At 51.7% G+C, this 13,817-nt stretch overlaps 1 protein-coding gene and 1 long non-coding RNA gene across 2 annotated transcripts in view; one reads left to right on the forward strand and one right to left on the reverse strand.

Annotated features, from left to right (window-relative positions):
* LOC308070516 overlaps positions 1-5,364 on the reverse strand; it is an 11,132-nt gene extending 5,768 nt beyond the window's left edge. Inside the window, exon 1 of the long non-coding RNA XR_013930748.1 lies at positions 4,247-5,364. This is a non-coding gene — a long non-coding RNA (uncharacterized lncRNA). The remainder of the gene's footprint in view (positions 1-4,246) is intronic.
* Positions 5,365-9,265: 3,901 nt separating this feature from the next.
* On the forward strand, positions 9,266-13,722 carry CIMAP1A (ciliary microtubule associated protein 1A; the record flags this gene model as incomplete). Its single annotated transcript, XM_080405907.1, has 5 exons — positions 9,266-9,271; positions 10,428-10,746; positions 11,076-11,486; positions 11,790-12,705; positions 12,746-13,722. 5 exons carry the CDS (start codon positions 9,266-9,268, stop codon positions 12,990-12,992), a joined length of 1,899 nt encoding a protein of 632 aa, XP_080262033.1. The 3' UTR covers positions 12,993-13,722.
* Between the last annotated feature and the right edge of the window lie 95 nt (positions 13,723-13,817).

Raw genomic sequence — 13,817 nt, forward strand, 5'->3', positions numbered from 1 at the left:
CATGGACGGAGCCTGTGTCCCGGGAATCCTGCCATACTCCTTTGTCACTTTCCTTTCAGGCAGCCAGACCCGCTAAGGGAAATGAGATGGAGAGCTGGGCGGGGGGATTGTGCAGCACCGTGTCCCCGCTCGGTCAGCGATGCTGTGAGGGGAGCAAAGCCACAGGTACAGCAGGTGCCTTCTGAGGCAGCGTTTGTTATTCCAACAGACAAATACTTCTTTCTTTTAAAGCACGGTGGGTAAGCAAGCACACTGAAGGCAGGTGGCTGGTAAGATCCTGGAGCTCCCAGCACAGTTCCTGTGTCACCCCTGTGGTCCTGCCACAGTCTGGTGGTTGCTGCCAGGCTCTGCTCGCTAAGCACCACAGCTTGCTCCTAGCGAAACAGAATTCATTTTCTAAGCAACAGGAAAATAAAACCCCTTTCCCCTTTTCTGGAATTCTCTGCCAAGAAATTCCACACGTGCAACAAATACAAACATCTCCAGGACCGCAGGGCTTCCACTCGTGCTGTGGAAAGATGCTTCTGTGTATTATCCTGACAGAGAGCCCACAGCCCGCCCAGGCGGTGCTGGCGCTCATTCCTGTGGACAACCTCGAAAACTGGTGAAGGAGCTTTCCTGTACTCGAAGAATTCCTGACTGTCATACAGACGTGTCGGAACACAAGACAGAGAAGCCCCCAGTCTCCTGATTTAAACTGGAAAAACCACCCTCAGCAACAGGCGCCACAGTGAGGGTCAGAGGACCAGAGCAGCCTCTGCAAAACCCCGCGGGGCCATGCGTCTGAGCAGCCTCCAACGCTCCGCACCTGAAGTCCAGGTAAGCAACAGCTGATGATGTTTGTCCAAATCATAGGACCGGTCCCTGAATTTAATATATCCTGCAGGTACAGCTTATTTGCCAGCTCCCACAGCTGCCACTTTCTCTTACAGTCTGTGGCGCTTTGATTGTGGCTCCGGAGACATCCACGCCGCATGCATCCCTCCGCATGCACCAACTACCGACCCAAGGGAGCCCAGTCACTCCTTGGCACTTCTCCTCTGTGGCCAGGGCAGGTCTGGTGAAGAGCCTCCCACTGAGCCTCCAGGGAGGGAAAACCCACCTGGAGAATCAATTTCAAGACTTTGTTAATGCACTCTAAGCCAGCTTACAGCCCGAGGTCCTCTGCTGCCCACCTGTCCCAAAAATGGAATGCAAAACTAATGTAAACATTTTTGGGAAGAAATTTTATGGTTTAATTTCATTTTTCAGTACTGTGGTCACCCAGACAATCAACTTCACATCATTAAAAGATTAAAATAATGTATTTTTACAGTCCTACACAAAGGTCGCTGAGCATTCACAGATCATGTAGTCCTTCACACTCACCTGAAAATCCACTATATCCTCCACCAACCCCTTGAGGCCCCGGACACCCCTCCACAACGACTTAACATTCTAAGAGGGAAGTGGGGGACCTGTTATCTTTCAGGCTGCCCACTACTTTGCCACGTTTTATTTGAGTGCCAATGGACTTTGAAACCCTCTGCTAAAATCTAGGGGTAGTGGCAAAAGAACAACCTGAGATGTAAAGTTATCCAAGACTACATGAACGAATCCAGGTGGGTGCGACGAGCGAGGGGAAGCAAGCAGCCGACTCAGTGTGAGTGATAAAGCAAGCTTCCATTTATTACGGCGCGACTATGTCTTATATACAGTTCCCGTTAATTATATGCCTACAAATCATCTGCTAATTGGCTAAGCTCTAAAGGGTTACATTTTCATACGTCCTCCTACTTGCGGTTTCTGCGGATAGCTAGCTACATATATTTTTTTCTCTCTTGTCTACGCGAATTCCTCAAAGTTATTTACAACATTAGGCACAAGGTCAGTGCTTTTCTCAGCTTCCTTATCAGCATGCCTCAGCACAGCTGCAAGGCCTGCTTCAGCTAACTTACGCTAACTTTGTTTCACAAAGATCTTTAAGGGAGTCATGGCCGTGATCACACAGCCATTCTGCAACAGGTGGGAGATCCCAGACCTGTTCAGCACAGATGCTACAAGGGGCCAAATAGCCTTTCAGGAAAATAAGTGTTTTTTTTCCACTGCTGTTGGTTGCACATGGGATATGCAAGGTCTCAGAGAAAAAGCATGGTTTTCTGATGCCTGGGGGGAAAGAAGACAGGTAAAAGAAGAAGGGGAAAATATTTAGTCTTTGAAATACCATGGTCATGTCATTTTACAGTCATAGCTTCTCCATGTGGTACCTCAATCATTCAAAAAAGCCAACCCTCCCCATTTTTACTGCAATACACTATTTTTTCAGCCAAAGATGTGGCCTTGTAAAATCTACTGCCTCTTTCTCTCCACAGGGATGTGCTGCATGTGCAGCATCTCCTACCCGAGAGCCATCAAATGAAGTCCCACGGGAAGGGCTGAACATGACATGTCCCCCCCTCAATGGGTTAATGGTGCAGAGCACTTCCTTCTGCAGAAAGCAACTCCTGACATTTGCAGGGGAGGCTCTCACACTTCCCTCTTTCCTAGACAAGGAGTCAGAAGGAGGGATACGCCACTTCCACAGAAAGACCTATCACAGAAAGACTTTCTCCTATCTCATTTTGTTCCGAGGTATATGCTGCCATTACTGCCTCCGTTCTGCAGGGTAATTCTAGATTTCAGCAGGTTCGCAGAACAGGGTGCCACCCCATCAGTGACACCTTGCATCTCACTGGGAACATCCACGGATCTGACCTTCACTCTCCCGGCCTCTTCACCCCACCCACCTTTGGGCTCTAGAGGGGTCCACACATGCGCCAGGAGCTCTTCCAGTTGTGCGAAGCACGGGACGGAATGGAAGTCGCTTGGGCTTTCCCCACATGGAAGGAAAGGATAAGGAGGCTACCAGCCCTTCCTGGCTGCCAGCCAGCAGAATTAGCTCTGTAACTCAATGTTCAGCACAGATGGCCAATTCTTGCTTCAGCCGGCCAACAGTGCACTTTCCACCTTAAAAACATGCTTCGCTTTTTTTAAGTACGGGGTAACACTGTGATACTATTCTAAAGACCATCCACAGAACTGATTCAGCTGCCAGTTTGGAATTTATGGAGGCAACTTCTCCATGCCTCAGCTTGGCTAAGAGCAGCTGAAAAGCTGTAGAGAAGCAGCTATTGAAGATGTTCTTCCTTAATGTGTGGTTATTTTCATTCATGCATCAGCCTACTCTTTTTTTATATATCTATATCTCTATCTGGATCTAGATCTATAGATACGTTTCCAGGTCACAGATCATGATGTTTATAAAGACATGTTAGTCCCTGCAGGACTGGAATTACAGAAAAGCAGCAGGGAAAACAACAGAACAAGAATTATGCAAGAAAAGTCGCTGCAGTCCTGCATGAAATCACATCAGAAACCTGGGATAAATGAGCTTGGAAGTGCCTTGGATAAAATTGCTCCACACATTTATTGGCCACGGATTTTCCAGTCTGCATCTCACAGGGACAGAGCAATCTCTCTGCTCCTGCCGAGCTTCCAGCCCCGCACAGCCCCATGTAATGTCAGCACGAACTCTAACTGAGCACCACGCTCATTGCTCCAGGTCGTGACAGCAGCTGATGCAAGCAAAGGTCACCCACATTTTTCATCTGTCCACTTCAAAAACAAGCATGACCTGGATCCAACACTAGCACAGCTGTGACCGATAGGGCCCATGCCTTCCACCGCATTGCGCAATTCCCCACACATATATCCCGGGTCTCGTGCCTTCAGCTGCAAAGGATGCTCACTGCCCTCCACAGCCTCACACCCTGCACTGCTATGAAGCTGACTGTTCCTCTGCTCATCACCATGGTGCTCTGCAGCTCCCTTGGTAAGTTTTGCTAATCAAAATTACAGGATTTTATTTTTTTTTTTTTTTTAAATAACCTTGAACTCATTAAACCTCCACACAAAGTATTCAAACTGCTCAGTGTACCATTAAAACACCTGTTAGAAACCACTCTAGGAAGCAATGGAAAGGCATCTTGGTGCCTTGTTTAACATTTGCAGAGAAAGCGTGCTGTGCCCCTGCGTGATGCCCCAATGATTCCCACTGAAGGCTTCTGGTGATGACAGGGAAATTTAAGTACCTGGCTTCCAAGAAAATACTATGCACAGCAGCTTGTGTAAGGTCTCTGAGATTATTTCTGCTTGGGCACTTATGGCAAGGTTCGTCTGACTAAATTTATGTAACCTGCGACATGACGGCTGGTGTTGGAGTACTCACCAGGCTGTCCTGTGGGTCAGTGGCCCGGTGACAATGCAGGTCTGCACAGCACAGGCTCCTGCAGTGCGTTGGATCATCTGTCCTGCTGCTTCCAGGGGCCAGATCAGACGTGGAGACTCAACCTTAAGCAAAATGAACCCAGCTTTACTCTGTTGTTTAATGATGGGTAACTACTACCATCACCCAGCACCGCCTCTCGGCTTGGCTCCTGGAGCCCACAAAGGTGCCTGATCTGAGGCAGCTGTGATGGCAAAGTGTCAGAAACCAGAAAATAAACATGGGAAAATAAGTAAACTTGGAAGGTGAAAATACCTGTGAAAGCAGAGGCAACGTAATTCAACATGTTGATTAATTCCTCTGAGGTTATTAACCAAGAATATAGTTATGTGCAATTAGAGTAAGAGAAACAGCAGGGTGATCAGGAATACGCTGTGCACTGATAAAGCAGTCTTACCAGCTGAAGAACCTAGTGATTTTATAAAAGCAAATAAAGAACACAGATTTTAATCAATGTGGCTTTCACATTAAATCTCATAAATTAAGAATGAGGATGACAATAAAAGGAGGAGGAAAAAACCTGGAATTTTACTAGAAGGGACAGAACTTAGCAGACTGATAAGTTTTTGGTTGTTTTTTTTTTTTAATTAAGGCTTAGTGAATAAATCATGATGGTTCATACAAGGAGAATATAGAAAGGAGGTCAAATTGCAAGGCCTTGGAAGAACAGCATGTTGCGAGCAAATTCAAAGTCAGCCTTTGTAGGCAGTTGTGCAGGGAGCAACATCAGAAGGCAACAAGATTTTGACTTGAAGAAAAGAGATTATGGAAGTGGAAACATTTTCAGTTAGCTTTCATCTAAAATGCTGATGCTTCCAGAAACAGGAGGAAAAAAAATGTAATTACTGAATATTACGGACAACAGAGAGGAGGGGAGGGGACAGGACCTGGCAGGCAGAAGGTTATCCATGGACAGTGGGATGCCACCGAGGGAACTGTGCAATGGGACAGCTCCTGGAATGCCAAACCATTTCTCTGGAAGCTTTAAGAAAACAACAACTGTGAAGCTGAGAACACGGTCAGCAAAAAACTTCACATGATTTTTATGTTGTTATTGGGATGGAGAGGGTTAAAGCAGCTGAATCAGAACAAGGGAAAGGTTGGTTCATCTCAGCCCACTTTGTCTCTCACACTCCAGGAGCTGGCTCTGATCATGAGGTCATCCCCAGCTTTCTTCAGACGCTTCTTGAAGGCTCTGCTGAACAGCTGTACGTTGGACCAATTTCTCAATATGAAGTCGATGATTTGACCAAAACCGCTTTGAGCGCGTTAAAGGGATGTATTGATGACCTTTCTCCTGAGCATGTAAAGGCCCTCGTCGATCTGCTGGTAATCCCCTCCTTTTATCATTACCGTAATGGCTATCACTGCGCAGCCTCATACCAGATTCTGGACAAAAAGCACCCAACAACTTTAACCTAAGCATCCCTTGGCCTCAGGTTTGGTTGCATACCAGCACAAAGCTTCCAAGGGCTTTAAGAGAGCAACAAAAGATGCTCTCCGCAACAAACACGGCGGCCCTTGGTGGCTGGCACTGACGGAGATGCTCACTCCCCCTGTGGAAGAAGCACCTGCTTCATGCAGGTGTGTTGTTAGGAACAGAGCCAAGATGAAAGAAAACTTCTAGGCAACAGCAAGCCGGACTCTGGCAGAGGTGACACGCTTGCTCTCTGCTGCTTGTGACATGCACTGCCCTGGTGAGTGCTGGCGGGTGACAGACCACCGCTCCGTGCTCACGCAGGCTCTGCCAGGGAACGGCCCCGGCGTGGCGCAGAAACCTGGCTCTCCTCTGCGGTTCTGTGTTTCGGCGTGCTGCATTCACTGCTCTCCCTTTCTGTTTCAGAAACTTGTTCGGACAGAGGCTTGAACGAATGGAACGTTTGACCCGGCTGCTGCCAGCACTTCCCAATTACTTCCAGTTTCTCATACCCAAAGCCTCTGGGAAAATGACGACCATAAAACCAGAGGAAAGCAGGATGCTGGCAGCTGTTTTTCCTAAACTCTGTGTGCTCAGTACTACACCCTCTCACTTTCCAGTCTGTTTTAGATCTTATTTCTTTAGCGATAACACCTAAGTTCTAAATAAAATTCAGATGATGTTTTAAATTATTTCCGTCACCTGTCCTTACAAATAAAGGTTTTTTTTCCTCCTTCTTACTATTAGAATAAGATACTGTTTGTTTTGATAAGGTCTAACCAACAGCATTATTCTATATACCAACACACCCCCAACACAGCCAGACACAGATGCAAACATGCACACGGGTCAGCAATTTAACTCTGAACGGCCTCAGGGAATCATGCCCTCAACCAAAGCAACTTTTTCCAAATGTCGACCATTTCTCAAAATAAATGCAGTAGTTCTGACTGACAGCAATGGATTCAAATGGCCAGCTTGCTTTGGACCATGCTGATGGCCCTCCGAGCACCCCTGGGAGGCACACAACAAGTCACCTAGAAAAGCAGGGATATTTCAGCGTCAGCGCTGACAACAAGAGAAACCTGACGGAAAGCTGGATGCCCCGTGATTCCCAAGGGAGAACTGGGCAGACAGCACAACCACAACTGCCCCAGAGCCCCTAGCTGCTCCTTTGCCAGTGGGACCAGGAGGAACGCACCGGAAAGGGCAGCATCCCTCCCAGCCACCCTTGTACCTCTCATTCGATGCTTCCCCACCACTTCTCTTTGGCTTCACGCTCTCCTGCTGGCTGTGCTGAGTCCACATGAACTCCCAAATGCAGTGAGGGTGGAGGGGAAGGTAATGCTCTCTCAAACCGGCATGTCACCCTGAGCACAGACAGACTGCTCCAGGGGGAACAAGCCCACGAGGGTGGCCCTGTCACCCACACTTCCAGTTCACTATATCCTGGGTCTCGTGCCTTCAGCTGCAAAGGATGCTCACTGCCTGTTACAGCACAAGCAAGCTATCAGGCTGCAACAAGGCTTTTACCGTTGGTCAGATTCTACTATCCGTACTGTTTATCCTTCCTCTACAGGTCAGACGACACACCCAACCCCCCACTCCTCAGGGCTATTTAACTACTTAGCGGGAACGAGCTACAGCTGCACATCATCCATGTCCATCAACCCACTGCCTCGGAGGCAAGGCCACAGCTGCATGTTATCAATGCAGCTTCACTCTTCTACAACTGCCCTTCACAGCCTCACACTGCTATGAAGCTGACTGGTCCTCTGCTCATCACCATGGTGCTCTGCAGCTCTCTCGTTAAGTTTTGCTAATAAAAAATATAGGATTTTATTTTTATTTTTTTTTAAATAACCTTGAACTCATTAAATCTCCACATAAAGTGTGGAATCCCTAGCCTTAGGAGGATGAAATTTTCCTTCGTCCTCCAGGGCTACCTCTCTGTTAGAATCTGAATTTACTGCTTACGAGCATAGAAAGATTAGTTTCAAACAAACAAGGTACCTTCACACTAACTGTTTGAACCTAGGATGCATGACCACTTCTAAGTTCTTTAAGATTAAACTTTAACCCTTCTGTAACATTTCCTGCCTTTGAGACTTACTTACTTATAAGTCTCATTTACTTAGGTCAGATTTTTCAAAATTATTCTTTTTGCATATCTCACCTGAATTGCCTAATTCTGGTCTGCAAAATGCGGACCCTGATCAGAGGACATTCCCACTGGTGCCTGGTACCTTGCTGTTATTTCTGTGAGTGATGCCTTAGTCTCTTCTCTGGCTTTGTTGGTGTAACAGGGGAAAGCTTCCAGCTGTCCTTAAGAAGTATCAATCGATACTGACGCACCTACACCCATTCTGTCCTGGTAGTTCCAAAAAAATCAGCTTGTCAGTAATCTCCAGGTGAATTTCCCCACTTAGTGGTCCCTGGGGGTGGTCTTTTGCTATTTGCAGGATTATTTTTAAACAAATGGGGCGCTTTGCTATTCCAGACTTTACTATTCCAGTCATTCCTACACATGTAATCAAATTTTGGAGACTAGAGATCATGGCCTCATTACCCCAATGTGTTTCTTCATGTCTCTTTTCCACAATCCTAGTCATTAGTGGTGACGGAACAATGACTTGTTCTGTGGGGTTATTAACCAACCCTCTCTGTTTATGGTTGCTTTTAACAGTGATGCCAATCGTTGCTCTGCCTCACTATAATTGGGTGTCAGGACTGGGAGCTGTACCTGTTTTACTAGCACTAGTGCAAGGATGCTTTGTTCAGCCACCTCCTTGGCAGTTTTATCAGCCAACTGATTCCCCACATTCACTGCAGTTTGCCCGAATGGATGTGCTTTGCAATGCATTATTAAGGATTTTTTCCTTGTATTTAATAGGTGACGCTCGGGCTGACAACAGTCCTCTTCCCTTCCAGACAGCTCCATGTACATGGCCTATCCCAAATGCATATTTGGTGATGTATTGATGCGTAGAGCCTAGCCTCTACCCCCTGTGCAGCCGTAACCACTGCATATCCAGCCACCCGTCTTGTACAAAGCTACTACCGTCGGTATACAATTCCAAATCAGGACCAGTTAATGGTTCATCCCTCAGATCCTCTTTACTGGAATATACATGTTCAGCAGTTTGTAGTCATGATACAGGGATTCAGTGTCCCTTCTGAATTCAAAAGCATTGCTGGGTTAACTGCTGTCGTGGTTCAAGTTCTGCATCATCCTGCTCCAACAAGATAACTTGATATTTGAGCATGTGGCTTGGAGACAACCAGTGTCCCCCCTTTTGTTCTAACCCAGAAACCACCATATACGGAACATACACTGTAATTCTCTGTCCCATTGTTAATTTTCTTGTTTCTTGAATTAAGAGCCACAGCACACAAACGCTCTGGCCATCACATTGTCCAATTGTTGGAAAAATATCTCCCAGCTCTCCTTTATGTTCCCCACCTTTAAGTCAGCACATCCAGCATTAAATGTAGTCGTTCATATACAAATAACTCAAAAGGCTTAGACAAACCAGACAGTCCCGATGCAGGTGCCGACATCAAAGCCGCTTTCAAGTCCTTGAAGGTTGCTCAGCATTTGGGGGGCCAGGGTAAATGGGTCTCTTTTGACCCCTTCAAAGGTCGGGGCCCAGGGACGTATACGATTAATAATACTATAGTTGTGGGTAATCTGAAGAATATGTGTGTCTCTCTCTCCCAGGATATCTGTTCAGTAAGCACGGGTGTGCTGCGTGGGAAGGGCCTCCACGGAGAAGGAAGCCCCGCACGCCCCGGGTGGAGCGGTGCCCCGTGCGCCGGCGCTGCGATGGAGGCCCCTTTCATAAAGGGGTTTTACCAACAGTCCATACTGAGGATCCACAGTCCGCACTACCCGACCATGCCCAGGAATGATCTCAGCTTTGGCTGAGACATTACAAAAATCCAAGACGATTCACTCACACACACATGCTTACAAAAATTTTGGTCTCAAAACATAATCCAGACCTCAATATCCAATTCTGTTCCAAGATACCCAAGACAATTCATTCACACACACATTCTCAGAAAAAATGCCAGTTCTGGGTGTCCCTGGAGTTACCAAACCTTACCAGTTCGGGTTCCTTACAACTCCACCCTGCCAGGTTTTCACCTTGACCGATGGGCAGACTATTTCACCTTGAAATAAAAGAACGCCTTTTACCTTTCCACGGGTCTTGCTCTGATCCCTCCAGTCAGGGGATTGGAAGCTCTCACCGAGAATCCGTGGGTGCTGGCTGCAGGCTCTGCGATTCCATGGATCCACCAAGGTTCAGAAGCAAAGTTCCATCTGGGTCACCAAAACTGTCACCAAAGCGGGGCATACGGAACTCCGGAACGCCAGCGCAGCGCCGAGGTGCAGGCGTGCCTCCATCGCAGCGCCGCACGGGGCACCGCTCCACCCGGGGCGTGCGGGCCTTCCTTCTCCGTGGAGGCCCTTCCCACGCAGCACACCCGTGCTTACTGAACAGATAACCTGGGAGAGAGAGACACACATATTCTTCAGATTACCCACAACTAACTATAGTATTATTAATCGTATATACGTCCCTGGCCCCCGCCGACCAGCCACACCACTGAGCCTGCGTGATGTCACAGTGCGTTTCCATGATGAGCTGAGGCTGCTCCCCAAGGCCACCTGGCAGGTGACACCACAACCTCCCCTGCCAGATCGCTGCCACCCTCCTGCGCTCTGTCACCCACCGACGAGCTCACCCGTGCTCTGCCACCCACCGACGAGCTTGCCCGTGGCCGGTCCCATGGTCCAGGCTGAGGAAGGTGAAGCGCTGCTGCTCCTTCTGGGCAGGTTTTGCACTGGCCACTCTCCGGGGAAGCCCCTCAGCAGCTCCTGCTGTTCCCGTAGGCTTTGTGGCTGCCTCCGACGCGGACGGAGCCTGGGTGGGCACTTGGAGACCGCATCGCCCACGCAGCTTCATCTCAGCCCAGTTCACCACGCCGGCACCCAAGTACTCGATCCCCGGGACAACAGGTAAACCCCGTGGCGAGGTGGGGAGGCGTGTGTGCCGCGTCCGGGAACAAGCAGGCGCAGCTCCGGTCCCCTTCGCTCCACGGCTCCCCGCCCTCTGCCGGAGCAAGGGCACGGGCTGGCCCTTCCCGGGAAAGCCCCAGGGAAGAGCTGCCCGACCCTGCTGAGCGCCACCGGGGCCTCAGCAGAGCCATAACCCTGGGCGTGTGCGAGGAAACCGGCTGCTCCTGCCTCCTCCCTTCCTCCTTCCCCTCCGCTGCTGCTGCCGCACTCAGGAACTGCCTTGAGGTGTGCGCTGGAGGCAGGTGTCCTCTCACAGGCTTCCTTCCCAGGGTACCTGGCTCACAGCCCCACCAAAGTCAGAGCCCCCGCATACACGTTCCCCATGGCCAAACGTCCGGTGGCCAGCAGCTGCTCGCCGGGGCCTCGCTATTACGTCCCGCCGGCCATCACCAGGCACGGGAAGTACGTCGTCCCGGCACAGCACATGGCCGGGCTGCCTAAGACAAAGAGCGAGGTGGCCCCCGGACCAGGTGAGTACCGCTTCTCCAGCACTGGCTCGGGCAGGACAAGCACGCCTGGCCGTTGCCCGGTGCGGGCCAGGGTACAAACCCATCGGCTCGTGCCCCTGAGCAGTTCCCAAGATTCCAGAGAGAAAGCAAATGGGGCTGAGCACCTCCTCATGCCCTGGCCTCTCTGGCTTGAGGAGAGCCCAGCTTCACTGCTGTCCTCTGCCTCTCCCTGCCCCAGGTGACTACTCCATCGAGAAGGCCAACAAGCACGTGTACATGCGCCCACCAGCGCAGCCCATGGCCTTCCGGCACGAGGCCGCCGCGGCCAGCACTGTGCCAGGTAAGGGAATGTGGGGAGCGCAGACACCAGCACCGGCGTGCCCGCCGGGTGGGCTCTGCTGGGCGGCAGCTTGTGCAATGGGCCTAGGGACGAGCCTGCCCGGCAGGACACAGCTAGTCCCTTGACAAGGTCCCTGGTGACCCAGAGCACCAGCTCCTCCCATCCCATGGAGAAGCAACAGCTCAGGCTCTGAGCTGCCGATATGCCACGTGCGACAGCAGACGGAGGCGCTGGCAGGAGGGGCAGGACATCCTTCCTGCCCTCGCGCTGCTACCCAGGCGCCGCTCCTTGCGCCGCAGGACTCACAGACGCTCTCCCTTTTCCCCTTCCAGGTGTGGGCACCTACATGCTGCCCAGGCTGGTGGGGCACAACACAGCCTGCGTTCCCGCCAGCCCGTGCTACTCGATGAAGGGGAAGAGTAAGCACTACAGCTACCTGGAAGACGTGCCCAAGGTGAGCTGTGCACTCTCCTCGGGGCGCAAGGGCTCCAGCTGCACCAGCACGGTCCGTGTGGGCAGCGCAAGAACCAACACCCACCTTGGGCACCCAGCAAGCTCCACTCCTCTCTTACAGACACCCGGTCCTGCTGCCTTCTCCAAGGTGGACCTGGACACCTACAAGAACAGGGCCCCCAGGTACACCATGGGGAGCAGAACCAGACTTGGAGGTGACAAAACAGTGAAACCGGGGCCGGCAGACTACTGCCCCGGGAAGGTGAGGCACCCATCGTGGGTGCTGCTCAGCCATTCCATGCCGATGTGCACTCAAACGCCGCAGGCTCTTCGGGGGGACATGCCACCACTGAAGGGAAAAGCAGAGCCAAGAGCAGACCTTTCCCGTGTACTGGGATACTGGGGGTGCAGGGGCACCCAGAGTGGTCTGGCTCATCCAAGTTTCAGCCCAGCTCCAGCCAGGAGCTTGCCCTGGCAGGTGGTGCCGGCATGCCGCTCCATTCTGCATCAAACACAAGATTTCCCCACTCGGGGGCCTCCTAAAAACACTCGAGGGATGTATTTTACCCGACCCCAAGCTCCAGTTCTCTGGCCTTCACGTGCCTCCCCAGAAAGGGCAGAAGTGCCAGGCAGGAGCAGCCCCTCAGGAATGTCCTGGTAACACAGGAGGTTCCCAAGGAACGTGCCACCGGGACAGGGGGCATCAGCTAGAAGTGCCCAGGCACACACGAGGCATGGCCAATGCCACAGACACTACATCAACTTGCCGCACCGGGCGGCCTCTGCTGAGGACAAGCCTTGTGGAGAGCGAGGCACCACGGTCACACTTTGTTTCCTTCTCACTTTTCCCCTTCCAGGTGACGCTGACCAAGCCCCAGGCTCCCGCCCCCACTTTTGGACTCCGACATTCCCGCTACACCACTCCTCTGATACTTCCCCTGTAAGTCTAATAAAATAACGTACCCCCATAGATCTTGTCTCGTCACCTTCTGCGGTGGGGTGAGGGGGTGCGGACAACTGGCTCTCTCCGTTTCGTGCCCGTGCTCCCACTGAAACGTTGCAGGTGAGGGTGAGGGGACAGCACCGAGATCAGCAGCGTGAGCAGGGCAGAGCTCTGACCACCATGTCACTGGCTGGAGCCGAACGCTGCCCCGGGGGAGCAGCCCAGCCCTGGCTGAGCATCCCGCAGGCACAGGCTCACCCCAAGGACACAGCCCCTCTCAGCACCCCCATCTTGTCGTACACGGGTGCCCTTCCCTGAGCGCACACCCAGGGCACTGCCCATGCCCCAGTGCTGCACCTGTCCCCCCCCCTCGCTCCCGGGCACCCCAGGACCCCCTCGCAGTGCCCAGCAGTGGTGGGCAGGAGCTGCTGTGCAGCGCTGGCCCTGCCGAGGCCCCGCAGCCAGCTGGGGTGCACGGGGAGGCAGCCCCCTGCTTGTGCAAGGCCCCGCATGCGTGCGAGGTGCTCGTGAGAGGTGGCTGGGAGGGCGCTGGCTGCTCGTGCAAGGGCTGGACAAGGCACCAGCTGCCCCAGGTTACTCCTGGATGTTCCTTGGGTGCTCGTGCGAGGCACTGGCAGCACACAGTGCTTGTGCAAGGGTTTGCCTGGGGGAGAGGAAAGTCTGTCCCCTACCCACTGCCCTACGGGGGCACAGGTGGCCAAGGGACTGACACATCTAGGTGACCCCCCTTTGCCCCTACACACCCCCACTGCCACTCCAGGGACACAGGCATTGGTCCCTGTTAGGTCTTGTCCTGTCCCCATCC

This window comes from Falco punctatus, assembly GCF_963210335.1.
Source record: "Falco punctatus genome assembly, chromosome: 10".
Taxonomy (NCBI): Eukaryota; Metazoa; Chordata; class Aves; order Falconiformes; family Falconidae; genus Falco; species Falco punctatus.